Consider the following 27,892-nt stretch of genomic DNA (forward strand, 5'->3'; position numbering starts at 1 on the left):
TCTAATCATTTTAATTTGATTCTAATTGTGATTCTAATTGATTTTTTTTCTTTTTCTCTCGAAATTTGATTTACTGTTTATCTGATTAATTTCTCCTTCTTGTCTTTGAAGAGATGGTTTGTCGTTTTGTAGGAGCAAATTTTCATTAGAAAATGTAACCGGTGAAAAAAAGGTAAGGTGATTGTTTTGTTTTCCTTTGATTTTATTTGATTTGATTTTTTTTGTTCGTTTGTTTTAGTTAATTGGTTGTTAGATTTGACCGGATGGAGTTTTTGGAAACTCATCATGGATGGAACAATTCTTTTACTTGGATGACATAGTATGGATGGTTAAGAGGAGAAGAAGAAAAATTCTCATGGAGCAAATTTAATCATCAAGGAGGAATCTCTTTTGTGTCTAAAAATGGACTAGAGATGAAGATTATTCAATTGCTGTGGTGATGAAGATGAGGAGATAATTGTTAAAGATATTACCATGAATTTGAGCCAAGTCAAACCTACTTATCATCCTCCGATCTTATTACTCTGTCTCCTCTCTCTCTCTCTCTCTCTCTCTAATTTTCATGTCGCTATTTTGGTCTGAAAATTTCCTCTGTCTGTTTATATCTGAATAGAAATATCTGGTAGAGAATGAGAGAGGGAGAGATGATGATGATGATCTAAGGGAGATCTAAATGATGGTGAAATGGTATTGAGAAATTTTCCTCAGACGAGTAGTGAAAATGGCTCCATATCTAACGGAATTAGTTCGTAAGGAGATCTCTTCATACGAGATTAAGTACAATAAGAATTTGGAAAAATCATCTTGTTATCGAAAAAATGGAAACAACGATTTCATCAAAGGAAGATACAATCAATCATTATCGTATTACAATCAAGTAAGTTAATTGTTCAATTTCCATAGTCCATTCTCTTAATTCTCATAAAACCATTGGAATTAATTGTTCTCATCTTTCTCTTATATCATAGGCGATTTCAACAGCTCCATTTGGTTCCAATGAACTTTACTTTGCATTCGCTAATAGATCAGCAGCTCTCTATCATTTAAATCGTTACGCTGATTGTTTGATCGATATTGATTGTGCCTTCAGTCATGGTTATCCAGTTGAAAAAGCTGATAAAGTGCTAAAACGTAAGGCTGATTGTTTGAATAAATTGCAATCACCATTAAAAGAAAATACAACCAACAGTAAATCAAATGAAGAAAGGAAATCAAATACTAACGAAACTTTAAAAGACAACAACAATTTACCAACATGTGATGTTAATTTTAAGCCAAATTATTTATCCAATGCTGTTGAAATCACTCAAATTAAAAGTAAAGGTGGTTATGGTATTAGAGCGATTGATTCAATTAATTGTGGATCAACAATTCTTGAGGAGAGATCAGCAATTGGTATACTTTCACCGGAATATTATGATAAATATTGTTACCATTGTTTCAAGTTACTTAATTGTCAACCTTTTCCATGTCGTAATTGTAATCAGGTTTCATTTTGTTCAACCAATTGCTCATCAATCAGTTGGAATCAATATCATTCTGGTGAATGTTGTTACCTTGATTATTTCATCTTTACCAAAGCTTTTCATTACGTGCCCAAAATTGTCTTACGAGTATTACTCATTTGTGGACCAATTGATTGTCTTAAATATCATCGTGATCAACAACAACAATCAAAATCGGACAATATCGAGACCGAAAAATCAACGATTACACCAACAATAACTTCACTTGAAGAAAATGAATCAAGTGAATTTGATAAATCAAAGAAAAAGAAAAAGAAGAAGAAAAAACAATCAACAACAATAACAAACGAAACATCGTCATCATCGTCAACACAATTAGCCAGCAATTCAATTAACCAATTGTATCAATCAATTTATTCACTGGTTGAACATCCAGAAGATTCAAATGATTACAAATATTTCACCATGAAAATAATAATCTACCTAAAGGATATCGTTAAAAAGGAGATACCTGATGACTCGATTTCTTTATTAAGTGAATTAATTGTTAAACATTTTCGATCAACTATAGTCAATGCAATCGCAATCCAAGATCGACTGATTGACCATTCAAAAGATTGGACAATTAATCTCGCCGATAAAATTGGAATACCACAAATTAACGAGATCGAAATTGGTTGTGGCCTTTATTTAACTTTCCGTTACCTTAATCACTCTTGTATTCCTAATATACATTTAGCCTGGTTCCATGATAATTCACTTAAAATGATCGCAATTAGGGACATTAAATCAGGTGAAGAAATACTTAATTCTTATGGTGTTCATTATAAATATCAATTGGCCTCTCGACGGAAACAATTACTCAAATCATCATATTACTTTGATTGTGCCTGTGAGGCTTGTGTAACTGGATTACAGCCATTGAGTAAAGCTTTTAATTGTCCAACTTGTTCAGGTCCCGTTATTTGTGATGGATCAATTGTTTGCCTTGATTGTGGTGCTAAAGATCATCTTGATGTACAATCAATTATGTCACAAACTGAAGCATTTTTTGGTTTGATTAATTATGATTCGGAAAATCGTTCACCTGATTGTGATGAAATACCGAGGTTAAAGGTTACCGAGAAACTATTGATTGAGGTTTACACTGGATTGTCTGTTTTTCTTTACAAAACTCACACCGAAATGGGTAAATTGTATCACAAGTTGATTAATTGTTACCTTAAATTAGGTAAATTTCGTAAATCATATGAATTTAGTAAAAAATATCTCGAAGTTGTAAAAGCCTCTTCGTCCGGATCTTTCGATATCAACGTTTTAAATGGATTACTAATTGTTCTGGTTTGCTGTCATCAATATCATTCCAATATTCAAAAATCACCACCACAATCATCATCATCATCAACAATGTCAACAATTAGTCTTGATTTGGAAAAAATTTCCAATCAAGTTAATAAATTAGTTAATCATTTGATCCCATCAAGTTTACCTTTACACAAAGAAATACTTGATTTTGTTGCTTCTCAAACTGATTGTTTGTCAATAACCAAATCAAAATGAACAATTAATTAATGTAATCAAACAATTGAACCTTAATTGTGAAAGAAAAAATAAAAATTGAATGAATCAACTTACACAATTCTCAATTGTTATTCTATCTAAAAGATGCAAAAATCAACCAAATAACAAGATAATGATTTTCAATTGAGATAGAAAATACTACAGTTAATCAGCTAATCGACTAATTAACAATCCAAAAGTGAAAAGAAATTGGAACAATTAAAACGAAAAAGAAAAAGAAAATTCAAGTAACCATGGCGACGATTCTTTTTGCTCCCATTGGTTAGTCTTTGCTTCTCCCATAGGTAAACACTAGCAAGAGATTTTCTGACAGTTCGACCCAATTTGTTTTCCAAACAATTTAGTTTTTAATTTATCTTTTTAATTAACCAGGACAACAATTCACTTATTTAAATATGCCTGGATTCATAACCTGTGGTCCCAATGAAGCTCTTGTCGTATCCGGTAAGTTCATTTTCGCTCAATGAAGTTGAAGATTTGAAATAAAATCTTCTTATTGATTTTTAATGTTCTTTTTTTGTTCAATTTTTTTGATTGATTTACTAATTGGGTTGATGTTTTCGATTAGGTTGTTGCCATTCTAGGCCTCTCATGGTTGCTGGTGGCCGAGTCTTTGTTTGGCCCTTAATTCAGCAGGTTCAAAAGTGAGTTGGTCTCTTTGTACTTTTCCATCAATTGGAACAAATTTTATTTCCTATGGAATTTTTTCTTCTATTCTTTTCATTTTCAACTTGTTCTCTTCTCTTTGTTTATCGTCAAATTCTAGGCTTTCCCTGAATACCATGACATTGACCATTGAAAGTCCTCGTGTTTACACTCAACAAGGTGTTCCCATTTCGGTGACTGGTGTTGCTCAGGTGAAAATACAAGGACAAAATCTTGACATGTTACGATCTGCATGTGAACAATTTATGGGTCGATCGGAACAGGATATAATTAATGTGGCTCGTGAAACTTTGGAGGGACATCAAAGAGCCATCATGGCTTCTCTGACTGTTGAAGACATTTATAAGAATCGTAAAAGGTTTTCGAAAAAAGTGTTCGATGTTGCGTCTTCCGATCTGATCGACATGGGATTTACCATTGTTTCTTATACGATAAAGGATATAAGTGATGAAGAAGGTTATCTTAAGGCATTAGGAATGGCTCGAACCGCTGAGGTGAAAAGAGATGCTCGAATCGGTGAAGCTGAAGCTCAGCGAGATTCCCTGATAAAAGAGGCTGAAGCGGAAGAGGAAAAAATGGCTTCCAAATACTTGAATGATACGGAAATTGCCAAAGCCCAGAAAGATTTTGAACTGAAAAAAGCAGCTTATGATAATGAAGTTTTCACCAAAAAAGCGGAATCTGATTTGGCCTTTGACATTCAATCGGCAAAGACAAAGAAATACATCAAAGAAAATCAAATGGAGGTGTTGGTTGTTGAAAGAAATTCAGAGATTGAAATACAGGAACAGGAAATCAAACGCCGAGAAAAAGAGTTGGAAGCCATTGTGAAAAAACCGGCCGAAGCTGAGGCATATAAAGTGGCTAAACTTGCCGAAGCTCATAAACTCAAGTTAATCGCCGAAGCTGAAGCTGAGGCTCAGGCGATTAAATTACGAGGTGAAGCGGAAGCATTTGCGATTGAGGCGAGAGCCAAAGCGGAAGCTGAACAAATGGCAAAGAAAGCAAATGCTTACAAGGAATATGAAAATGCTGCTAAAATCGATATGATTCTAGAAACACTTCCTCGGGTAAATTGTCAAATTTCAATTGTTTCTCACTTCGAGTCTAAATCGATGTTTTCTTATCTCTCTCTTTTTAATTAGGTGGCTGCCGAAATCGCTGCTCCTTTGGCTCAGTGCAACAAAGTGACAATGATCGCTCAAGGAGATGGACCGGTTGGTGCAAGTAAATTAACTAATGAAGTTCTCGATATGATTAACAAAGTTCATTCAACGGTCAATGAATTAGCCACAATTGCGCCACAAAGATCAACAACCTTGTCATCTCGACCAACAGTTCCCGTCCGTTGATTAACCAAAAAGCCATAAACCAAAAAACGACGAAATGATTTCATCCAACATTTAGAAACAAACGATACAATCCAAGTCTTAAGGCCAAACAATTGCTTTCAATTTGCTAAATTTTTATACAATTAATTTGCCAAATCAATTTTACATTCTAATGATAGAAAAATAGTCAAGATTGTTTTAATAATTTTACCAATAAGCAAATGCTTAATAAAGTCATTAGCCTTTTAAACCTTGATTAAGATTAGTATTGAATTTTTTTCATGGTAAATTGTTTGGAAACACCAAGTTCATCTTTGAAATGGCTCCAAATCGACCATGTTACCAATTAAGTGTTTTTAAGGTAATTTTTCTGGAACGAATGGAATATCGTCACCTTTAATGGTCACAATTAAAGACCATTAAACGATGAGACGATAAATCCAATCATCGAATGATCGAGATTCTCGTGAGAGTTGCAAACGAAAATTGATTCCGATGAGATAGTCAATAGACCAAAAGAATCAAACTTAATTGTTCATCTGCCAATAGATTTGTAAAAAAAAGTATGAAAGTCCAACTTAAATCTCCACATTTTCAAATCAACCATAGTTGGAATAATTCAAACAGGGGAACCAAAATCTACTCTCAAATAGATTATCAGCCACAATTAACGCGATTAATTCTCGACCACAACAAAACACCACATTCTAATCGATAAACATGATTCCATTTGGCACAAATTCACCAACTCAATTGACTAAATAACCAGAGAAAAAAAGAATTGATCAATTTATTGTTATTCTTACATAGAAAACATCACCAATACAAAATGAATTCTTACCTTTTGAATTGAATTTTCATTCGTTTACCACTAAATCATTTCAATCAATCAATAGAAGAGAAGATGAAGAAAACAATTAACCAAGCACATGGAATAAAAAAAAAGAAAAGAAAATGTTAAAGAGAAAAGGCCGCGGGTCAACATCGAAATCGCGCTCATTGGATATCAAAGGAAAAGAGAAAAGAACAAAAAAGAAAGAGAAAAGAATCACATTGATTTTCTTTCTTTTTTCTCTCTCTGTTTCTCTTCTATTCTATTTGAAGGCCTAACCGGCAACAGAATTTAAACATCGACCATTTTTCTCATCAATCTTTCGATGTTTAATTGACTTAATTGTTTTAATTTTCACTTTCTCTTTGTTAGCTGATCACTTAATTAATGGAATGGAAACAAAATCAATGGTTAATCTTAATTGGAAACAATTTAAATTCTAAATATATGTAAGGTCCCTTTTTTTTCTTTCTTTTTCTCTCTTTAGTTGGAAGAGACATTTTATTTTTTTGTCAATTCTTCTTGTGTATTTGTTTCTCCCTCTTTACCTTTTTACCTTCTTGTCTCTATTGAGAATTATTTTAATCATGATTATTATTTTAATAATCTCTACATAGTCTATATGTGTCTATGGTATTGTTATTTTTTTGCATTCTAATCTCAGCAATGGTGTTTCTTTTGCATCTTCATTAGTGGTTTAATTTTCTCTTTTTTCTCTCTTTTTTCCTCTTCTTGTTTGTTGGGTTTTTATTTTTTATTTTCTCTTTCTTCTCTTCATCTCTGTCTCTTACTCTTTCTTTACCTTACAATAGTGTCTGTGTATATTCACTAACCTCAAAAGTGAACCATTTCCAACCTGTAGAAGAGAATCATCGATAATTATTATTGGAACGAGGCTAATTACCATTACCCCAGAACATTATCATTCATCATCATCATCATTGCTTTTGTCAGCATCAACCATCTTATTGAAGAGTTTATCAAACATGGAAGAGGAAAGTGTTTCACTTGACACTAGCTTCTTTAAGTCGACCTGATGGTGATCCCGTTGCCGAAGATGCTTATTCAACATCATCTCCATCTGGCCTTAAATTACGTCTAATTAAAGAAATTCATACACGTTCTGCCTCTTCTAATGGTAACAATAATGATCCTAAATCAGGGCCTACTACCTTTATCAGCAGTCAAAACCGTCCAAGACAAGGTACAAAAATCGTTCATCAACTGATCATCATCTTCTTCACCAACTTCAAACAGTGTAAATTCATCCTCATCCAAAAAATTACTAAACAATCAACCCACCACATCGGATGGTAAAAAGATAGTCTATCTACCCCCATGTGATGACGATGTTACTACCAATCGGGATATTTTAACCAGATTACCCGAGAATGAAGGTTCCGATCTTTATGTTGGCGATATTATCTGGTCTAAAGTTTCAGGTTACCCGTGGTGGCCTTGCATGATTACATTAGATCCTTACACTGGATATTCAAAACTCGGTGGTATGTCAACATGTTCTAGTCAATTCCATTCTCTCTTTATTCTCTTTCTCTCCTGTACATGTTAACCGGGGTATATTAAAGTTAATTGAAAATCTCAACAAGTAAAGAATGATGTTAAAACACCATAATCGAAGAAAATAAGAAAACCTCAATCAATAGACGTTTACAATTTTAGTGATGGAGATGAGAATTTTGAGATGAAGGAACATCACCCACATTACTGTAGTGCAAAGCAGCTAACGAAAGGAGACTATGATATCTATGTTACACAACGATCTAAAGTTATGAATCCGATTAAGTGAAAGTGAATTTGACATATGTTGAAAACTCAACTGGAATATATGTCAGATGATTTGAAGGCTAAATACTGTATTCGTAAGTAAATGGTGAAGAAGATGAAACTCCGATGTAAGAAGAAATCAATGGTAAAAGCCAGAGATGAAAAATCCTTAAGAGGAAGGAAACGGAAAAATGATGTTGTTAAAGAACCATGAATCAAAGTAATGGTGATGTTTCAATGGTCGAAGGTAATAAAATGTCAGTGAAAATGAAGCTTATTATCGCTGATATAACTCCAAAGAAACCGCAGATCAAAAGGTGAAACCGATGGATCTGTTAAACGTTCAGCCAAGTCAACGGAAATAATTAAAAGTCCTAAAGAGGTTAAACCACCGAAACAACACCTAAATCAAGTAGATCAAATCGTACACCCAAGGAAAGGATTCTTCAATTAAGTCAGAAGGTACTCTAATTAAGTCAACACCAAGTAAAGTAAAGTTAAAGATGAAGTGAAAGAATCATACCCAGGAAACGACCTTCATCTCCAGTCGATAAATCAGCAGCTACTTCTGAGAAACCCAAACGACCCAGAAAATCAACAATCAAAGAAAATGGTCAATCAACGGAAAAAGAAAAGACTCCCAAATCTCAAGAAAAAACTAAAGGAAAGGGAAAACAAAAGGAAACAAAAGATATCGATATGATGGAAAAACAAACAGATCAGTACAAAAATAATAAAGAGAATGATAAAGAGAAAGAGAAAAATAATTCAACTACTTCTAGTAAACGTAAATCTGTTGTTCATCAAATTGATTCAGTTGAATCAGAGAGACACGAACAAGTGAAGACTTCTTCTCTCAGTGAAATTGAGGCCAATGAAAATCGTGAGCTTAATGATCGTGTCTGTGAAAAGTGTAATGAGGAATCTTGAAAATTACATCCAATGCTCTGGACTTTGTCTCAAATATTATCACAACAATTGTTTACCGAAAACCTTTAATAGTGAAACATTACAATGTCAAGTGTTCATCAGGTTAGTAAAATTGTGATTATATTATCATCTGTCTTTTTAAATCAATTTTATCAATCAACTTAACTAATCTAATCTTTTCTCTCTTCCTAATCAGATTCTCATTCTTGTTTCATTTGTGATTCTCATTCTTCCGATGTTAAAAATGTTCTGATTCTAAGTGTGAATTTATCACCTTAAATGTTTACAAAATGGTTATCCCATAAGATGATAAAAGATGAATAATGAAGGATTTATTTGTCCATTACTTTCTTTACCTGTTATGTTGAACACCAAGATGACCAAATTCATAGTTATGAAAAGCGTCTCCTTAAATGCCTTAAATGTCCTACTGCCTATCATTTAACTGATGATTGTTTATCCGCTGGAAGTATAACTATTTCATTTCATATATTATCTGTCCTGAGCATATTCCAGCCCATAAACATATAAATGTTAACTGGTGTTTCTAATTCAGGTCAGTATTTTTAGCGTCATCTTTTGTTATGGTCAAGTTTTATAACTTTTAATTTTGTTTCTTTTTTTTCAGGAGGTAGTTTAATCTGCTGTGAACGATGCCCATCAGCTTTTCATCAAGCTTGTTTGGAAACGCCTTTACCTGAGGGTAACTTTTTCTGTGGTGATTGTGTGGTTCGTAAACAATTACATTATAACGATATTGTTTGGGTTAAATTGGGTCCTCACCGTTGGTGGCCTAGTAAAGTTTGTCATCCTAAAAATTGTCCTGACAATGTTATGGCTTTATCTCATTCTGTGGGTGAATTTCCTGTTTACTTTTTTGGAAGTCATGATTACTATTGGATCCATCGAGGCAAAGCTTTCCTGTTGAAGGAGACCTAACAAAGCTCCAGCTCTTGGTAAAATGCCAAGAAAGACTTTAGAAAGGTAAATATTTCATCGAGACTTTAAACATTTTGCAACTCGTTTAATTAATGTACTTTTTTTTTCTCCTTTGTTTATAGCTATTTCTGAGGCTATCGAAGCTTTCACATCATGAAGAGGAAAAATGCTTTAAATCGTAAAATCAAACCACCTTCATATGTATACTTGAGGTATGTTATCATCTAACTTCAAATGCTGATCAATCAATTTTCAATTACGATAATCTAATTGTTTATTTTGTATTTTATTAATTATTAGGTAAACAAAAGTTGGTAAGCTCTAAAGTATCTCCCAGCGAAGACCATGACACTGAACCTATTGTTTGTCAATGTAAATCTGATGCTGAACATCCTTGTGGTGTAGATGAAGATTGTTTCAATAGATTAACATTAATTGAATGTGATCCTGTTCGGTGTAATGCTGGAGATAAATGTCAAAATCGTCGATTCCGTAAACGAGAATATGCTAAAGTGCAACCTTTTAAGACGGAAAGTCGTGGCTGGGGCCTTAAAGCTCTTCAAGATATAATCGCGAGATGATATGATTTCAAGATAAAAGTTTTCATGAAAACTAATCAAAAACAATAAGAGAGAACTATTTATCGTGTTAATCAATCGACAAAGATTATCAACAATCAAATAAACAATTAGATTAATTTTCCACTTGAAATGATGGTGAGGTGTGTGTGAGTATCTTATTAATTGCAATTAATTACAATTCGTTCAGTTAATTAGCGATTTTCTAATTTTAGTAGATTCGCCACTCAACAGATGTCGTTCCAATCGTTTTCTATTTACGCCCTCAAGTTTGTTTCTACTGTAAAAGTGATGATTATTGATTTTTTCTTCATTAATTTAATTTGTTTTTCTTCTTCTTTTCATTTGATTATTTTGTTTTATTTTAATTGTTTGTTAAACATTTGATTGGAAAGAGATAAATTTTGTTGTGCCTTAGAAAAAAAACTATGAATGGTTTGAAAGAATCAACGTATAAAACAACAACAACTTCAATTGTTGATTCTAGTTTACTCTCTTCATCTAAATTAAATGGATGTGATCATTTACTCATTGAATTGGAATCAAATGATTCCTCTTCCCTTAGCCTTGTTTTCAGGTAAATTGATAATTAAATTGTTTTCTCTCTCCTTTACTTTCTGCTTGGTGAGTAAATTTTATTACTTTTTCAATGTGTCTTGTGCAAAGATTTTCAAAGTAGCTTTTTGTATTAACTTGAAGCTTTCGGAATCTTTCATAAAACGGTGACATTTGAAGATGATTTTCTTTTTTTTTCTTCTTCATTATTGATAATGTTGACGTTTTCTCTTTTATTAACTAGTAGTTTTAATCTAAATCCTTTTCTCTTTCTCTTTATCTCATGATTATAATTACACTGAACAGTAACAGAACCGTTGGTGATCAATATGATGATTTTATGGATAAATTGGATGCTAGAATTAAAAGCCATGACAAAGACATTGAACGAATGTGTAATGCTAATTATCAAGATTTTGTTGATTGTATCCATGATCTTCTCCAGGTTCGCCCTAAAGCTGATCAATTACGACAAGAGATTATCGATATTAATCAAGATATACAAAAATCAGCTGAAAATGTTCAACGTAAAGCTGAAGAGTTAATAAGACACCGGAAGATTGTTTGTAACATAGAAACAGCCATTGAATATCTTAGTGTTTGTTTACCAGTATTGAAAACTTACACCAAATTAACTTCCCAAATGGATGCAACTCGTTACTATCCTGCTTTAAAAACTTTAGAACAATTGGAAACCAATTATTTACCTCGAGTGGCCAATTACCGTTTCGCTCAAGCCATGAGGGATAAAATACCACAGATACGAGAAGAAATCAAGGAAGCATCAATGTCCGATTTAAAAGATTTCCTGGAAAATGTGAGAAAAAATTCCTCCAAAATTGGTGAAATCGCCATGAAAAATGCTGCTCATCAACAGAATATTGAAGATTCTCTTTTCAATACTAACGATGATCCATCCAAAGTTAACACCTTGGAACTTGAAAATAGTAACAATAAGAATACTACAATTATCTCAATCAATTCATCAATGGACGAGATTGGAACCAATGTAAATAAAACTCCAGTTTCGAACAAAATTTCAACCAATTTGGGTACACCAAGGAAAAAGAAATTAGCACCTAAACCACCTCTATCTTCATCAATGGAAGATATTCTTGATCAAATTAACGATACCGATTCAGATTTTGATGTAAATGCAATTGCCGAAGATGAACTTAAAGGGACAGATATTATTGACTTTTCACCGGTTTACCGATGTTTACACATTTTTGGCTGCCTTGGTGCATCCGAACTTTTTGAAACATATTATCGGCAACAACGGCAACATCAGGCCAAACTTGTCCTTCAATCACCGACAAATATGCACGAAAATATTGAAGGTTACAAGAATTACTTTTGCGGAGTTGTTGGATTTTTCGTCATCGAGAATCACATTTATAATACCGCTTCTGGTTTGGTGACCAAAAGTTATCTTAACGAGGTTTGGGAAAACGCTTTACAATCAGTGATTGCCGCTCTTCGAACTTATTCCTCCTATTGTACCGATGAGGTTTTGATGCTTCAGATCAAACAGATCATCATATTATTTAGTCAAACTCTTCAAAGTTATGGTTATACTGTTAATCCACTTTTTAACCTTCTCATTGAGATTCGTGATCAATACAATGAGATTCTAATGAAACAATGGTGCTCAATTTTTCGTTCTATTTTTGATTCTGACAATTATCCATTACAAGTGAATAGTTCAATTCAATTAAGTGAAATTCTGGCTGATTTTCCTTACTTTGAGAGCGAAATTATTTCCATTGGACCAAAAGGAAGCGATTTTCCGAAAAAGTTTCCTTTCTCTTCATTCGTGCCTAAAGTTTTCGTCCAAGTGAAACGTTTCATTAACGCTTGTCGACAATTTTCCCAAGATTTGAATATCAGCTCAACCGAAATTGAAGATATGGTTCGAAAATCGACCAACTTATTACTAACTCGAACCCTTTCAGGTTGTCTTTCTCTTCTAATCAAAAAACCAGGTCTTGGCCTTCTACAATTAATCCAAATAGCAATCAACACTAATTATCTTGAATCATCAATGTGTCATCTTGAAGAGTACATCTCTCAGCCAGTTATCAATCAGAATTCACAATCATCCTCTCAAAATTTATCATCTTCATCATCGATGGCCAATCTAAGTGAGCTAGTTGGAACCTCTCATCTTGCCAAACTACAAGGAAGTTCAATGTTCAAAGATGCTCGATCCGATGCTGAGTCACAAATCTACTTCTTATTGAATCAAAAGATAGATGAATTTTTTGATATCGCTCATTATGATTGGAGTCTAGTTGAACCATTAGGAGTGGCCTCATCCTACATAACCGATTTGCTCAAATTTTTGACCACAACTTTTCAAGCGCTAACCAATTTACCGGACAAAATTGCACAAACGGCCTGTCATTCGGCCTGTAAACACATGGCCTCATCCCTGATGAACTCTCTCCTTGACGAAGATGTTAAATCAATCTCAATGGGAGCCTTAGAACAATTTAATCTTGACCTACTGCAATGTGAATTTTTCGCCTCCTCTGAGCCCGTTAAAGGATTCGAGGACAATGTTTTACAATTATGTTTCACTGAGTTACGACAATTAGTTGACCTACTGCTTTCCTGGCAATGGTCAACTTATATTGCTGATTATGGTAAACAAGGAAGTAAATATTCACGAGTTAATCCTCAAATTGCTCTTAATTTGTTGGAAAAAATTAAAGAAACCGATGGGAATCGTAACATATTCACTTCATTCAAGAAAAATGAGAGAGACAAGAAAAAATTGGTCGACACTGTAATCAAACAACTTAAACAGATAATCGCAATTAACAATTCTAATTAAACCCCTTTTTTTTATATTAACTAGAAGTCAATTAATTAACAAAATTCAACCTATGGACCAAATTTAACGCAACAACTTAATCAACTTCATCTACCAACAAAACAAAGTCAACAATTAACCAGATTCACAGCCTTATCATTGATAAATATTCATATATTTAAATTAACCCAGCGAACAATTCAATCAACAATTAGAAATAATTAGCTTTATATTTTTGTTTTCATCAATCAAATTATTCCAAAGTCACAAAATTAACCCTTTACAATTAAAATCCTTCAGAGAGCTGAAATCCTCGACAATCAACTAACCATCATCATCTTCATAATTTACATCTCTATTAACTGTGATATAATATTAACCACTGATGATTTACTAATCGACTTAGCAATGACCAATATTTTACATTGATGATTTAGTTAATTTCCTCCCCACCAAGATAAAATTAATTAGTTGTGATTAGACCGACATCACCATCATTAATGAATCAATTTAATTGTTTGTACAGCAAAAAAAATGCATCATTTTTTTTATAATCAGAAGCTCAGAAATTAATTTATTAAATTACTAATTAACAAATTACTTCACAGTCAAACATAATCGAGCTTAAATCCAATTAACTAATCAATACAATTTACGAAGAGGAAACAAAATCCATCTAATATTTAAATCAATCAAATTGTATCAATTGAAACGAGCATGATAATCATCATCTTGATTATAATCAAAAAAAAAAGTTATAATTTCCAAATCTAATTGTTTTAGTTAATCAAAAATTCACTGTAATCAATTAAATGCAAACTTTTTCCCCGTTGAAACAATTTAATCATTTTATTGATTTTCACTTGACAACATCCAAATGATTCAACTAATCAAGTAACGGTGATTTAATTATAACTAAACCAGTTAACTATCAATAAGAGTAAAGTGTAAAGATTAATTGTAATCATGAGACGATAAATCCAATCATCGAGGCTCAGGCGATTAAATTACGAGGTGAAGCGGAAGCATTTGCGATTGAGGCGAGAGCGAAAGCGGAAGCTGAACAAATGGCAAAGAAAGCAAATGCTTACAAGGAATATGAAAATGCTGCTAAAATCGATATGATTCTAGAAACACTTCCTCGGGTAAATTGTCAAATTTCAATTGTTTCTCACTTCGAGTCTAAATCGATGTTTTCTTATCACTCTCTCTCTCTCTCTTTTTTTTTAATTAGGTGGCTGCCGAAATCGCTGCTCCTTTAGCTCAGTGCAACAAAGTGACAATGATCGCTCAAGGAGATGGACCGGTTGGTGCAAGTAAATTAACTAATGAAGTTCTCGATATGATTAACAAAGTTCATTCAACGGTCAATGAATTAGCCACAATTGCGCCACAAAGATCAACAACCTTGTCATCTCGACCAACAGTTCCCGTCCGTTGATTAACCAAAAAGCCATAAACCAAAAAACGACGAAATGATTTCATCCAACATTTAAAAACAAACGATACAATCCAAGTCTTAAGGCCAAACAATTGCTTTCAATTTGCTAAATTTTTATACAATTAATTTGCCAAATCAATTTTACATTCTAATGATAGAAAAATAGTCAAGATTGTTTTAATAATTTTACCAATAAGCAAATGCTTAATAAAGTCATTAGCCTTTTAAACCTTGATTAAGATTAGTATTGAATTTTTTTCATGGTAAATTGTTTGGAAACACCAAGTTCATCTTTGAAATGGCTCCAAATCGACCATGTTACCAATTAAGTGTTTTTAAGGTAATTTTTCTGGAACGAATGGAATATCGTCACCTTTAATGGTCACAATTAAAGACCATTAAACGATGAGACGATAAATCCAATCATCGAATGATCGAGATTCTCGTGAGAGTTGCAAACGAAAATTGATTCCGATGAGATAGTCAATAGACCAAAAGAATCAAACTTAATTGTTCATCTGCCAATAGATTTGTAAAAAAAAGTATGAAAGTCCAACTTAAATCTCCACTTTTTCAAATCAACCATAGTTGGAATAATTCAAACAGGGGAACCAAAATCTACTCTCAAATAGATTATCAGCCACAATTAACGCGATTAATTCTCGACCACAACAAAACACCACATTCTAATCGATAAACATGATTCCATTTGGCACAAATTCACCAACTCAATTGACTAAATAACCAGAGAAAAAAAGAATTGATCAATTTATTGTTATTCTTACATAGAAAACATCACCAATACAAAATGAATTCTTACCTTTTGAATTGAATTTTCATTCGTTTACCACTAAATCATTTCAATCAATCAATAGAAGAGAAGATGAAAACAATTAAGCACATGGAATAAAAAAAAGAAAATGTTAAAGAGAAAGGCCATGGGTCAACATCGAAATCGCGCTCATTGGATATCAAAGGAAAAGAGAAAAGAACAAAAAAGAAAGAGAAAAGAATCACATTGATTTTCTTTCTTTTTTCTCTCTCTGTTTCTCTTTCTATTCTATTTGAAGGCCTAACCGGCAACAGAATTTAAACATCGACCATTTTTCTCATCAATCTTTCGATGTTTAATTGACTTAATTGTTTTAATTTTCACTTTCTCTTTGTTAGCTGATCACTTAATTAATGGAATGGAAACAAAATCAATGGTTAATCTTAATTGGAAACAATTTAAATTCTAAATATATGTAAGGTCCCTTTTTTTTCTTTCTTTTTTCATCTCTCTTTCTTTTTCTCTCTTTAGTTGGAAGAGACATTTTATTTTTTTGTCAATTCTTCTTGTGTATTTGTTTCTCCCTCTTTACCTTTTTACCTTCTTGTCTCTATTGAGAACATTTTAATCATGATTATTATTTTAATAATCTCTACATAGTCTATATGTGTCTATGGTATTGTTATTTTTTCGCATTCTAATCTCAGCAATGGTGTTTCTTTTGCATCTTCATTAAGTGCGGTTTAATTTTCTCTCTTTCTTTTTTTCCTCTTCTTGTTTGTTGGGTTTTTTTTTTTTATTTTCTCTCTTTCTCTTTCTCTCTTCATCTCTGTCTCTTACTCTTTCTCTTTTACCTTACAATAGTGTCTGGTGTATATTCACAATTTAACCTCAAAAAGTGAACCATTTCCAACCTGTAGAAGAGAATCATCGATAATTATTATTGGAACGAAAAGGCTAATTACCATTACCCCAGAATCATATTCATCATCATCATCATCATCATCATTGCTTTTTGTCAGCATCAACCATCTTATTGAAGAGTTTATCAAACATGGAAGAGGAAAGTGTTTCACTTGACACTAGCTTCTCTTTAAGTCGACCTGATGGTGATCCCGTTGCCGAAGATGCTTATTCATCAACATCATCTCCATCTGGCCTTAAATTACGTCTAATTAAAAGAAATTCATCATTACGTTCTGCCTCTTCTAATGGTAACAATAATGATCCTAAATCAGGGCCTACTACTCCTTTATCAGCAGTCAAAAACCGTCCAAGACAAGGTACAAAAAATCGTTCATCAACTGGATCATCATCTTCTTCACCAACTTCAAACAGTGTAAATTCATCCTCATCCAAAAAATTACTAAACAATCAACCCACCACATCGGATGGTAAAAAGATAGTCTATCTACCCCCATGTGATGACGATGTTACTACCAATCGGGATATTTTAACCAGATTACCCGAGAATGAAGGTTCCGATCTTTATGTTGGCGATATTATCTGGTCTAAAGTTTCAGGTTACCCGTGGTGGCCTTGCATGATTACAATAGATCCTTACACTGGCAAATATTCAAAACTCGGTGGTATGTCAACATGTTCTAGTCAATTCCACTCTCTCTTTATTCTCTCCCTTTCTCTCCTGTACATGTTAACCGGGGGTAACATTCAAGTTCAATTTCTAACTTGAATTTTCTCTTTTATATTTTCAAATGACTGAAAAAATTTGAAATCTTTTATTTTCTCAACATTTATTGGTCTTACCTATTATCCGTAATTCTATTATACCATTTTCATCAGAAAGATTGACCCTCGTTCTCTAATTATTGGGTATCAAGTTACGTTTACCCGCCAAATGGTTTCTCTGTTTCTTTTCATCATATTTTTCTCATTAATTGATTTTTTATTTTTATTTTATTCTCTGTTTTATTTTCCTTATCATCTACAGCAAGCACTGACAAACCTTTATACCACGTTCAATATTTTGGATCTAAAGCTCTCAGAAGTTATACCTCACCAGGATCGACGATGCCTTTTGAGGGACGTGAAAAGTACGACCTTGAAATAGACAGAATTAAGAACACCCCTGGTACACAAAAAGCTCTTAGAAAACAAGCCTTAAACAGACTTGTTATCAAACCAAGTTTCAAGAAAGAATGGAAATTTGCATGTGATGAAGCAGAAGAAGCGCTTAAATTAGACCGGGAGAAACGTATCAAAGAGCTAACCTTTGTTTATATTAGGGTTAAAGATGAAAAATCCCCAACAAGTAAAGATGATGTTAAAACACCAAAATCAGCGAAGAAAAATAAGAAACCTGAAAATCCATTGAACGTTTACGATTTTAGTGATGGAGATGAAGATTTTGACGATGAAGGAACATCACCCACATTATGCTTATGGAGTGCAAAGCGAGCTAACAGAAAAGGAGACTATGATATCTATGTTACACAAACACGATCTAAAGTTATGGAAGAAAATCCCGATTCAAGTGAAAGTGAAATTGAACATATGTTGAAAACTCGCTGGAATAATATGTCAGATGATTTGAAGGCTAAATACTGTATTCGTGAAGTAAATGGTGAAGAAGATAAAACTCCGATTAGCAAGAAGAAAACCTCCAATGGTAAAAAGCCAGAGAATGAAAAATCGCCAAGAGGAAGGAAACGGAAAAATGATGTTACAGTGAAACCAGCGAATCAAAGTAATGGTGATGTTTCAATGGTCGAAGGTAATGGAAATGTCAGTGAAAATGAAAGTGCACTTGTTATCGCTGATATGACAACTCCAAAGAAAAGCCGCAGATCAAAAGGTGAAACCGATGGATCTGTTAAACGTTCAGCCAAGTCAACGGAAATAATTAAAAGTCCTAAAGAGGTTAAACCACCGAAAACAACACCTAAATCAAGTAGATCAAATCGTACACCCAAGGAAGAAAAGGATTCTTCAATTAAGTCAGAAGGTACTCTAATTAAGTCAACACCAAGTAAAAGTAAAGTTAAAGATGAAGTGAAAGAATCATCTTCACCCAGGAAACGACCTTCATCAACTCCAGTCGATAAATCAGCAGCTACTTCTGAGAAACCCAAACGACCCAGAAAATCAACAATCAAAGAAAATGGTCAATCAACGGAAAAAGAAAAGACTCCCAAATCTCAAGAAAAAACTAAAGGAAAGGGAAAACAAAAGGAAACAAAAGATGTCGATATGATGGAAAAACAAACAGATCAGTACAAAAATAATAAAGAGAATGATAAAGAGAAAGAGAAAAATAATTCAACTACTTCTAGTAAACGTAAATCTGTTGTTCATCAAATTGATTCAGTTGAATCAGAGGAGACACGAACAAGTGAAGATGCTTCTTCTCTCAGTGAAATTGAGGCCAATGAAAATCGTGAGCTTAATGATCGTGTCTGTGAAAAGTGTAATGAGGAAGCTCTTGAAAATTACATCCAATGCTCTGGACTTTGTCTCAAATATTATCACAACAATTGTTTACCGAAAACCTTTAATAGTGAAACATTACAATGTCAAGAGTGTTCATCAGGTTAGTAAAATTGTGATTATATTATCATCTTTGTCTTTTTAAATCAATTTTATCAATCAACTTAACTAATCTAATCTTTTTTCTCTCTCTTCCTAATCAGATTCTCATTCTTGTTTCATTTGTGATTCTCATTCTTCTGATGTTAAAAAATGTTCTGATTCTAAGTGTGGTAAATTTTATCACCTTAAATGTTTACAAAATGGTTATCCCCATAAGATGATAAAAGATGAAAATAATGAAGGATTTATTTGTCCATTACATTCTTGTCTTACCTGTTATGTTGAACACCAAGATGACCAAATTCATAGTTATATGAAAAAGCGTCTCCTTAAATGCCTTAAATGTCCTACTGCCTATCATTTAACTGATGATTGTTTATCCGCTGGAAGTATAACTATTTCATTTTCATATATTATCTGTCCTGAGCATATTCCAGCCCATAAACATATAAATGTTAACTGGTGTTTCTCTTGTAATTCAGGTCAGTATTTTTAGCGTCATCTTTTGTATTGTGGTCAAGTTTTATAACTTTTAACATTTTTGTTTCTTTTTTTTCAGGAGGTAGTTTAATCTGCTGTGAACGATGTCCATCAGCTTTTCATCAAGCTTGTTTGGAAACGCCTTTACCTGAGGGTAACTTTTTCTGTGGTGATTGTGTGGTTCGTAAACAATTACATTATAACGATATTGTTTGGGTTAAATTGGGTCCTCACCGTTGGTGGCCTAGTAAAGTTTGTCATCCTAAAAATTGTCCTGACAATGTTATGGCTTTATCTCATTCTGTGGGTGAATTTCCTGTTTACTTTTTTGGAAGTCATGATTACTATTGGATCCATCGAGGCAAAGCTTTCCCTTTCGTTGAAGGAGACCTAACCAAAGCTCCAGCTCTTGGTAAAAATGCCAAGAAAGACTTTAGAAAGGGTAAATATTTCATCGAGACTTTAATAAACATTTTGCAACTCGTTTAATTAATGTACTTTTTTTTCATTTCTCCTTTGTTTATAGCTATTTCTGAGGCTATCGAAGCTTTCACATCATGGCAAGAGGCCAGAAAAAATGCTTTAAATCGTAAAATCAAACCACCTTCATATGTATACTTGAGGGTATGTTTATCATCTAACTTCAAATGCTGATCAATCAATTTTCAATTACGATAATCTAATTGTTTATTTTGTATTTTATTAATTATTAGGTAAACAAAAGAGTTGGTAAAGCTCCTAAAGTATCTCCCAGTGAAGACCATGACACTGAACCTATTGTTTGTCAATGTAAATCTGATGCTGAACATCCTTGTGGTGTAGATGAAGATTGTTTCAATAGATTAACATTAATTGAATGTGATCCTGTTCGGTGTAATGCTGGAGATAAATGTCAAAATCGTCGATTCCGTAAACGAGAATATGCTAAAGTGCAACCTTTTAAGACGGAAAGTCGTGGCTGGGGCCTTAAAGCTCTTCAAGATATAAAGAAGGGAACCTTTGTTATTGAATATGTTGGCGAGCTTATCGATGAGGCTGAATGTGAAAACAGAATTAAGAATATGATTGAAAAGCATGAACCCAATTTTTATTTCCTTACAATTGACCGAGATACAATTATTGACGCTGGACCTAAAGGTAATCTTGCTCGTTTCATGAATCATTCTTGTTCACCAAACTGTGAGACACAAAAATGGGTCGTTGGTGGTATTACCCGAGTTGGTTTATTTGCCATTCAAGATATACCTCAAGGTAGATATAATAATCTTTTTGTTGCTTTTGTGTTATTTTCATTTTTCGAATATGGACTAATTTTTAATTTTTATTTTCTAAGGTGCTGAGCTAACTTTCAATTATAATCTTCACTGTCGAGGTAATGAGAAAACAGCCTGTAATTGTGGTGCTAAAAACTGCAGTGGTTTTCTCGGGGTTCGACCAAATAAAATACCGGATGAAGAATCTAGTAAGAAGCAAACTAAAAACGATAAAATAAAACCCAAACCAAAGCCTAAAAATCTTCATAAAAAAGAGTTTGAAAGCTTCCATGAGGATGAATGTTTTAAATGTAGAGAAGGAGGTGAACTGGTTATGTGTGATAAACGTAAATGTCCTAAATCATATCATTTACCTTGCCTAAAATTAACAAAATTACCTCGTGGTGTGTGGTTCTGCCCTTGGCATCACTGTGATATGGAGACATGTGGTAAAGCCTCAACAAAATTCTGTGACATGTGTCCAACCTCCTTCTGTAATGATCATGGTGACGATCTACTCAACCAAAATGATAAAGGTCTTCAAGTCTGTTATGAACATTTATCTTCCGATGAAATTTCCTCATCAAATGAATTGGCAAAAACATCCGAATCTACAAAAGAAATCAAAGAAAATGGCGATACAAATCATCAAGATGATATCGATTCATCATCAGTCATTGAAACTAAGCATGAAAAAGTGATTGAATCAGACAAAATTGATGATGTAGAGGAAAATAATAAAGATCAATCACCAGTCAAAGATGAAATCGAAAATATGGAAATTGATTCTACAGAGGACCAAATAACTGAGGAGAAGGATAAAGAAGTCATGGCAGAAAATGCTATTCAAGATGAGCCTGTAAAGGTAACTGAAGAATCAGAACCAGAACCAGTGGTAAAACCAGAACCAGAACTACAACCAGAACTACAACCAGAACCAGAATCAGAGGGGGAAGTAAAACAAGAACTAGAGAAAGAAACAGAAGTCACCCAGACAGAAGTAAGAGATATTGATAACGAGGTGAAAGAATCAATTGAAGAGGAAGAAAATGTCACAGAAAACCAAGAAGTTCATCTTATAAAGGATCAAGAACCTCAAATGGAAAAGACTGTCGAAACTGGCGAAGAAAATCAAATAATTGTCACAGAAGAAGCAGAGAAAATGAAAGATGAACCCATTCAAGATCAAGAAATCGCCGATTCAATTCAAAAAGAAGATGAGACTAAAGAAGTCGGCGAAAAAAGTGAGATGGCTACAGAGGAATTGAAAGAAAAGGTAGAAGAAAAGAATGATGAAATCGTACAAAATTCTTCAGAAGAATTAAAATCAACAAAAGAAGAAGATGAAGAAGTTAAATCAAAAGAAGAGACAACAACGACGGAAGCAACTGAGAACGAAAAAGCTGACGAACCAGTAAATCAACTACAACCAGAGGCCCATCAAGAACCACAACCTGCAACAGGATAGACTCTCATTAATAGAAATATAAGAAGCATGTTGAATGTTAATTTGCCAACTATTTAATTTTTTACCTAATTATGAAAACTTTTTTTTTTCCAACAATTATGCTCAGAAGATGTTAAAACAAAAACGAATCAAACAAAACACCAACATCCACAAAAATCCATCAAAACATATTCATACAATTCCCTGAGTCTGCTCAGAACTTAATGTTTATTTCATCCTAGAAATCATTTTCTTCTTGACTTCAATCAGCTGATTCTCAAGTAAATCCTCTCCTCTCTCTCTCTCTTTCTGTATCTTTTCCTCCTCTCCTCCTCCTTCACCTCAACACATACACAAACACACACATACATTTGAATTGTAAGCTTATACAAAAATGTTACCTATTCCTCTTCATTCCCTTCACCTTTACAAAACCAATTTCAACATCAACCCAATCAATCAAGTCTTTAATTAGACACAAAAATTAAAACAAAATCAATAAAACAAAACAAAAAAAAACCAATCGATTCAAATTAACCTTTTTAAACCAAAACAACAACAAAAAATTATCTTGGATTAAATTAAACAACAATTAGATTTCCAAGTTATCCTTAACTGTGAATAATATAAAATCAAACACATTCATTGTTATAAAACAATTAACAACAACAATTAGTTGAAGTGAGATTTTTATACCAATTGATTTTCCTCTTTAATTTGAATTTGAAATTATGTTTAATTTGTGTTGAAATTTGGTCTCATCTCATAATCATACAATTAGAAAACAGGGGAAAATGGTTCATGTAAGTTTTCACTGATCACAATTAATGGAAACAATCAACTGATCGTTTTACCTGATTTCTTTCCGTGATTCAGATAATTGTCGAGGGAAATATTGGTGTCGGAAAAACAACTTTGCTCGAAACGATGAGGGAACTCTATGGATCCAAGGTAAGAGTATTTTCGGAACCAATTAAGAAATGGCAATGTTACCATGGAGATAATTTATTATCGGCCATGTACAATGACCCGAAACGCTGGTCATTTACGTTTCAAAAGGCGATCAGTTTGTCTCTAATTAAGATGCACGATGAAGCGTCTAAAATTCAAGATGCTCATGTGATCTCAGAGAGATCGATCTTTGGTGCGAAGCAAATATTTGTCGAACATTTGAAGAACAAGTAAGAACTTTTTATTTCCTCATTTCGAATTTGAATTTTCGATTGATTGATTGATTGATATCTCTGTTGTTCCATTTATTTTTGATTCTATTTTCGTTTCAGAGGATTTTTGTCCAAAGTCGAATATGGAATTTTAGAAGAAGATTTCAATTTCTTGATCAGTTCATGGAAATTGGCTCCTGAGATTATCGTTTACATGAGAGCGTCACCCGAAGTTTGCTACAAGCGTATTCAGGATAGAGGAAGAGTCGAAGAGAAGAAAATTACTTTGGTAACTATGATTAACTAATTGTTTCCTTTTTCGATTTTCATTCTTTTCTCATTTTCTTTTCTCAGGATTATCTCAAAGGTCTTCATGAACTTCATGAACGCTGGTTGTCACCTTCATGTAATCATTGTCATAATGATATTATCGCTTCTAAAAGTACAATTGTCATCGATGCTAATCAACCCAAAGAAAAGATAATTGCTCAGCTAAGAGCAAATGAGAATCGCTTATTTGGAGTATAATTAACTAATTATCGATTGGCTGATAATCAACAACAACAACAACAACAACAACACCAATGATTATCTTTGGAAACGAAGTAACAAAAATCCATTTGATAAATTAACTAAATTGTTTCATCTGAGAATTAATTTTATCCACAATTTATTATTATTATTCTTATTATTATATTATCAACATTTACTTTGGTTTCAGTGATTTACCTTTGATTCATTTTCTCTTTCAGTCTTGATACAATCAACAATCAGTTAATCATCAAATCTTTTAATTGTATTTGGACCAAACAATAAAAACAAAAATTGATTTAAATCTGTTTGTTTGTTTTGTTCAAGTTGTCATTTAATTGTTGTTATTGTTATTATCCTGATCATTGTCTAGTTTGATTGATTTATCATAATCTTGATAATTGAGTTGATTTATTTGATTATCTTGTTATTGATTAATTTGATTGATCAAATTAAATTATCCTTTAATCATTGATGGACACATGAGATTGTTGTGTCGTCACCATTGGTAAATCAAAATGTCCTTCAGAAATTCAGCTTTTTTATATTCACATAGACATCTCAAGGTTAATTGTAATCATCATGGTAATCCCATGATTCCTGGACGTTAATTAAATTCACTAATATAAATCAGATAAATCACATTTTAGTAAATTAAATTACTAACCAAGAAAAAAAAAGTTTCCAATTAAAATCAATCCTCAAATTCAGTTGATAATATTATTAATGGAATCTCATTTGAAATTAGTAAACAAATTGGTCCATTAAAACAATTTAATAACCAAAATTGTATCAAAACGATTGCAATTAAATCCAATCATGATTAACCTTTCCAACGATTTTAATTGTAAAGAAACAAAATTAAAGTCGTTAACCTTGAACGTTAATGGTTATGAGAAAAACGTAACGAACCAAATGGTTAACCATTTAAATTGTTGCTCTTTACATTGAGACAATCAATTCAACCAACAGAAGATCAAGAAAAGATAAACAATCAACAGCAAAAAAAAGAAATCAAATCAAATAGTTGATTGGAAGTTAATTGTTGATCAATTTTTTCTTTGCAACGAAAACCACCACGTCACCTATTGGACGAATTTGGAACAATTAGTTTCGAACAAAAAAAAATCGATTTTTTAATTTTCTTTCTAACGTTTAATTTAATTCTCTTTTCCAATTGATTGTTGTTTATTCGTTTAAATTGATTTGTTTTTTTCTGTTCAATTTCTATCAATTGATTGTCGTTAATTGTGTAAATCTAACGAAAGAGTAACCGGTTAAGTTGGAACAACCTTAATTCCCCCTTTACCTGTTTCTCTGTTTCTCTTTTCTCCCCTTTGATGTGTTTTCCTTTCTCTGGTTCTTATAAATACTAATATGTAAGTATAACATTTCTTGTTAATTATTTGAAAGAGAAAACAAAAGTAACAAGAGAAAGTGAGAGAGAGAGAGAGAAAGAGTTCTTTTGGCAAGGTTAGCAACTAAATACATTCTGTGAATAATTACCTTCCATTTGGTAATAACTTTCTCCTTCTCTCTTCATCTTTTCAATTTTCCACAGTAATTAAATCAACTGAGTGATTTTAGTTACAAATCAATTACCATTTGGATCAATAGCTTCCGATCAATTTGGTAAGTTACTTTAGACAATTTAACTTGATTATTTTTGTCTGCTTTGGATTTTGGATCCTAAACAGTTTCCTGTTAATTTGTATCTTCTTTGGATCTCTGGTTCCTGTGTTTTTTGTTTTTCTTTATATTCTTACTGTTGATTGTTTATATATTTATATATTTTATATATGTTATTATTATTGATTTATTTTACTTTTCCAGTTAATCATCGTTAAATTATAATCACCATGGGCCATAGAAGGAAAATCAGTTCAACCTCAGAGTTTCGTGAGTTAACAAAGAAAGATGCTCCAGCTCAATTGGCTAACGAATTGGATAAACTATTAGCTCCAGTTTCATGTCCACAACAGCGACAAATTTTGGAAAGTGAATTGTTCGGTTTTAAGAGGTTATTTGCCAAATTCTTGGAAGGTACTGGACCTTCACTTTTGTGGGAGAAAATTGAACCCTTACTACCTGGTGCCATTGTGAATTATGATACCTTGGAAACACCAACAGCTCTAGAGATTCGTGAATTATTATCTAAACTGGTTGTGGTCAAATTAAATGGTGGACTAGGTACCTCAATGGGCTGTATTGGACCCAAATCATTGATACCTGTTCGTAATGAGTTAACCTTTCTTGATCTTACCGTTCAAAATATTGAACAATTGAACAAAGAGTATGGTGCTGATGTACCTCTGGTTTTAATGAATTCTTTCAACACTGATGAAGATACACAAAAAGTTTCCAGAAAATATCGTGGATTTAAAATTAAAATTTACACTTTCTTACAAAGTAGATTCCCAAGATTGAATAGGGAAACATTACTTCCCATCGCATCTTCAATAGACAGTGACCCAGAGGATTGGTATCCACCAGGTCATGGTGATTTCTATGAGAGTTTCTCAAAATCAGGTTTACTAGATGATTTCATCGCACAAGGTAAGTTAATCTTGATAAGTTAATCGACCAAACTGATCATAAATATTTGCCCCCTTTTCTTACAGGTAAAGAATATGTTTTCGTGTCCAACATTGACAATTTAGGAGCAACCGTTGATTTGAATATATTAAAATCACTATTGGATCAAAATCGAGCCAATAGACCAACCTTTGTAATGGAGGTGACCGATAAAACTCAGGCTGATGTAAAGGGTGGTACTTTAATCCAGTATGAAAGTAAATTGCGATTACTTGAAATTGCCCAAGTTCCAAAGGAGCATGTAGATGAATTTAAATCGGTTAAAAAGTTTAAAATTTTCAATACCAACAATTTATGGGTTAGTTTAAAGTCAATTGGTGATTTACTCAAAAGTGATCGTCTCAACATGGAGATTATTGTTAACCCGAAAACTTTGGACAATGGTTTAAATGTTATCCAATTGGAAACTGCCGCTGGTGCAGCAATGAAAGAATTTGAAAATGCCATTGGAATCAATGTTCCCCGATCACGTTTTCTACCTGTTAAAAAGACTCAAGATTTACTTTTAATCATGTCTAATTTATATTCTCTTCATCAAGGTTGCCTTATAATGAATCCCGCTCGACCTTTTCCCTCAGTTCCATTAGTTAAATTGGGTGATGCTCATTTTGCTAAAATTCGAGACTTTTTATCAAGATTCGCATCGATTCCTGATATGCTTGAACTGAATCATTTAACAGTTTCAGGCGATGTTACCTTTGGCCGAGGAGTTAAATTACAAGGAACTGTAATTATTATCGCTAATCATGGAGATCGTATTGATATACCTGCTGGATCAGTTTTGGAGAATAAAATTGTCTCTGGAAATCTAAGAATTTTAGATCATTAATCAATTGGTTGATCTTTAATTGACAAAAATCTCTCGCTCACTGTCTCAAAGCCAACAAATGTTAAATTTTAGTAATGAAATTGTTATTTGTCAACCTTAATTGTTACCATTTAGATTTTTGTTCCTCTTTTTAAATTATTATCTATCGATATCATAACTTTTCCCCTTTGTATTATTAACCAGTCTATTAATTGTTTCCTTTATCTCCCCATCTAATTTTAAATTAATAATACGTTAATATTAGAATGATGAAAAGAGAGATTATTTCCAAATCAATTATCACAATATCGGAAATCATTCACTTGATAAAACTATCATGTCAACTTTTCTCTCTCTTTTCTTCTGTCTTTT

General features: G+C 32.8%; 6 protein-coding genes and 2 long non-coding RNA genes across 11 annotated transcripts; 6 read left to right on the top strand and 2 right to left on the bottom strand.

Moving 5' to 3' along the window:
- Positions 1 to 21: 21 nt before the first annotated feature.
- Positions 22 to 3,211, top strand: LOC128385522 (SET and MYND domain-containing protein DDB_G0284059-like). The gene is made up of 3 exons (XM_053344394.1): positions 22 to 172; positions 239 to 877; positions 969 to 3,211. Exons 2-3 carry the CDS (start codon positions 722 to 724, stop codon positions 3,024 to 3,026), a joined length of 2,214 nt encoding a protein of 737 aa, XP_053200369.1. The 5' UTR covers positions 22 to 172; positions 239 to 721; the 3' UTR covers positions 3,027 to 3,211.
- Positions 3,212 to 3,326: 115 nt separating this feature from the next.
- LOC128385524 (flotillin-1-like) lies at positions 3,327 to 5,300 on the top strand. Its single transcript, XM_053344397.1, has 4 exons — positions 3,327 to 3,491; positions 3,616 to 3,691; positions 3,814 to 4,783; positions 4,859 to 5,300. Exons 1-4 carry the CDS (start codon positions 3,443 to 3,445, stop codon positions 5,063 to 5,065), a joined length of 1,302 nt encoding a protein of 433 aa, XP_053200372.1. The 5' UTR covers positions 3,327 to 3,442; the 3' UTR covers positions 5,066 to 5,300.
- LOC128385527 (uncharacterized) lies at positions 5,288 to 6,260 on the bottom strand. The gene is made up of 2 exons (XR_008324786.1): positions 5,886 to 6,260; positions 5,288 to 5,801 (listed from the first exon to the last, which is right to left on the bottom strand). It is a non-coding gene; the product is annotated as an uncharacterized LOC128385527 (long non-coding RNA).
- Positions 6,139 to 15,157, top strand: LOC128385521 (exocyst complex component 6B-like). The gene is made up of 3 exons (XM_053344393.1): positions 6,139 to 6,325; positions 10,970 to 14,626; positions 14,716 to 15,157. Exons 1-2 carry the CDS (start codon positions 6,264 to 6,266, stop codon positions 13,500 to 13,502), a joined length of 2,595 nt encoding a protein of 864 aa, XP_053200368.1. The 5' UTR covers positions 6,139 to 6,263; the 3' UTR covers positions 13,503 to 14,626; positions 14,716 to 15,157.
- LOC128385528 (uncharacterized) lies at positions 15,145 to 15,815 on the bottom strand. The gene is made up of 2 exons (XR_008324787.1): positions 15,743 to 15,815; positions 15,145 to 15,658 (listed from the first exon to the last, which is right to left on the bottom strand). It is a non-coding gene; the product is annotated as an uncharacterized LOC128385528 (long non-coding RNA).
- A 151-nt stretch (positions 15,816 to 15,966) lies between these two features.
- On the top strand, positions 15,967 to 22,942 carry LOC128385591 (histone-lysine N-methyltransferase NSD2-like). 2 transcript variants are annotated; one of them, XM_053344471.1, is made up of 8 exons: positions 15,967 to 16,169; positions 16,559 to 17,283; positions 17,646 to 19,244; positions 19,345 to 19,725; positions 19,803 to 20,165; positions 20,250 to 20,347; positions 20,437 to 20,974; positions 21,057 to 22,942. In XM_053344471.1, the coding sequence occupies exons 2-8, from the start codon at positions 16,749 to 16,751 to the stop codon at positions 22,442 to 22,444; spliced, it is 4,902 nt and encodes a 1,633-aa protein (XP_053200446.1). In that variant the 5' UTR covers positions 15,967 to 16,169; positions 16,559 to 16,748; the 3' UTR covers positions 22,445 to 22,942. The 2 variants fall into 2 exon arrangements, with proteins under 2 accessions (XP_053200446.1, XP_053200447.1); XM_053344472.1 differs by lacking the exon at positions 15,967 to 16,169 and adding an exon at positions 16,300 to 16,430.
- Positions 22,943 to 23,082: 140 nt separating this feature from the next.
- LOC128385594 (deoxynucleoside kinase-like) lies at positions 23,083 to 24,421 on the top strand. The gene is made up of 4 exons (XM_053344478.1): positions 23,083 to 23,226; positions 23,300 to 23,604; positions 23,707 to 23,875; positions 23,941 to 24,421. Exons 1-4 carry the CDS (start codon positions 23,218 to 23,220, stop codon positions 24,112 to 24,114), a joined length of 657 nt encoding a protein of 218 aa, XP_053200453.1. The 5' UTR covers positions 23,083 to 23,217; the 3' UTR covers positions 24,115 to 24,421.
- Positions 24,422 to 25,311: 890 nt separating this feature from the next.
- Positions 25,312 to 27,796, top strand: LOC128385592 (UTP--glucose-1-phosphate uridylyltransferase-like). Of its 3 annotated transcripts, XM_053344474.1 has the most exons (4): positions 25,313 to 25,496; positions 25,679 to 25,749; positions 25,951 to 26,673; positions 26,739 to 27,796. In XM_053344474.1, the coding sequence occupies exons 3-4, from the start codon at positions 25,977 to 25,979 to the stop codon at positions 27,539 to 27,541; spliced, it is 1,500 nt and encodes a 499-aa protein (XP_053200449.1). In that variant the 5' UTR covers positions 25,313 to 25,496; positions 25,679 to 25,749; positions 25,951 to 25,976; the 3' UTR covers positions 27,542 to 27,796. The 3 variants fall into 3 exon arrangements, with proteins under 3 accessions (XP_053200450.1, XP_053200449.1, XP_053200448.1); XM_053344475.1 differs by lacking the exon at positions 25,679 to 25,749 and having other exon boundaries at positions 25,312 to 25,496; XM_053344473.1 differs by lacking the exon at positions 25,313 to 25,496 and having other exon boundaries at positions 25,507 to 25,749.
- The last annotated feature ends 96 nt before the right edge of the window (positions 27,797 to 27,892 follow it).

The sequence above is a fragment of the Panonychus citri genome, unplaced genomic scaffold (assembly GCF_014898815.1).
Source record: "Panonychus citri isolate SS breed McGregor unplaced genomic scaffold, ASM1489881v1 Contig00049, whole genome shotgun sequence".
Taxonomy (NCBI): Eukaryota; Metazoa; Arthropoda; class Arachnida; order Trombidiformes; family Tetranychidae; genus Panonychus; species Panonychus citri.

Bases quoted from the DNA above. Each gene is read 5' to 3' on its own strand.
- LOC128385522 (XM_053344394.1), top strand. From the start codon at position 722: ATGGCTCCATATCTAACGGAATTAGTTCGTAAGGAGATCTCTTCATAC. The intron at 878-968 runs GTAAGTTAATTG...CTTATATCATAG, and splicing joins CATTATCGTATTACAATCAA to GCGATTTCAACAGCTCCATT.
- LOC128385524 (XM_053344397.1), top strand. From the start codon at position 3,443: ATGCCTGGATTCATAACCTGTGGTCCCAATGAAGCTCTTGTCGTATCC. The intron at 3,492-3,615 runs GTAAGTTCATTT...GTTTTCGATTAG, and splicing joins TGAAGCTCTTGTCGTATCCG to GTTGTTGCCATTCTAGGCCT. The intron at 4,784-4,858 runs GTAAATTGTCAA...CTTTTTAATTAG, and splicing joins TTCTAGAAACACTTCCTCGG to GTGGCTGCCGAAATCGCTGC.
- LOC128385521 (XM_053344393.1), top strand. From the start codon at position 6,264: ATGGAATGGAAACAAAATCAATGGTTAATCTTAATTGGAAACAATTTA. The intron at 6,326-10,969 runs GTAAGGTCCCTT...TACACTGAACAG, and splicing joins AATTTAAATTCTAAATATAT to TAACAGAACCGTTGGTGATC.
- LOC128385591 (XM_053344471.1), top strand. From the start codon at position 16,749: ATGGAAGAGGAAAGTGTTTCACTTGACACTAGCTTCTCTTTAAGTCGA. The intron at 19,245-19,344 runs GTTAGTAAAATT...CTTCCTAATCAG, and splicing joins ATGTCAAGAGTGTTCATCAG to ATTCTCATTCTTGTTTCATT. The intron at 20,975-21,056 runs GTAGATATAATA...TTATTTTCTAAG, and splicing joins CATTCAAGATATACCTCAAG to GTGCTGAGCTAACTTTCAAT.
- LOC128385594 (XM_053344478.1), top strand. The intron at 23,605-23,706 runs GTAAGAACTTTT...TTTTCGTTTCAG, and splicing joins GTCGAACATTTGAAGAACAA to AGGATTTTTGTCCAAAGTCG. The intron at 23,876-23,940 runs GTAACTATGATT...TTCTTTTCTCAG, and splicing joins AAGAGAAGAAAATTACTTTG to GATTATCTCAAAGGTCTTCA.
- LOC128385592 (XM_053344475.1), top strand. From the start codon at position 25,977: ATGGGCCATAGAAGGAAAATCAGTTCAACCTCAGAGTTTCGTGAGTTA. The intron at 26,674-26,738 runs GTAAGTTAATCT...CTTTTCTTACAG, and splicing joins AGATGATTTCATCGCACAAG to GTAAAGAATATGTTTTCGTG.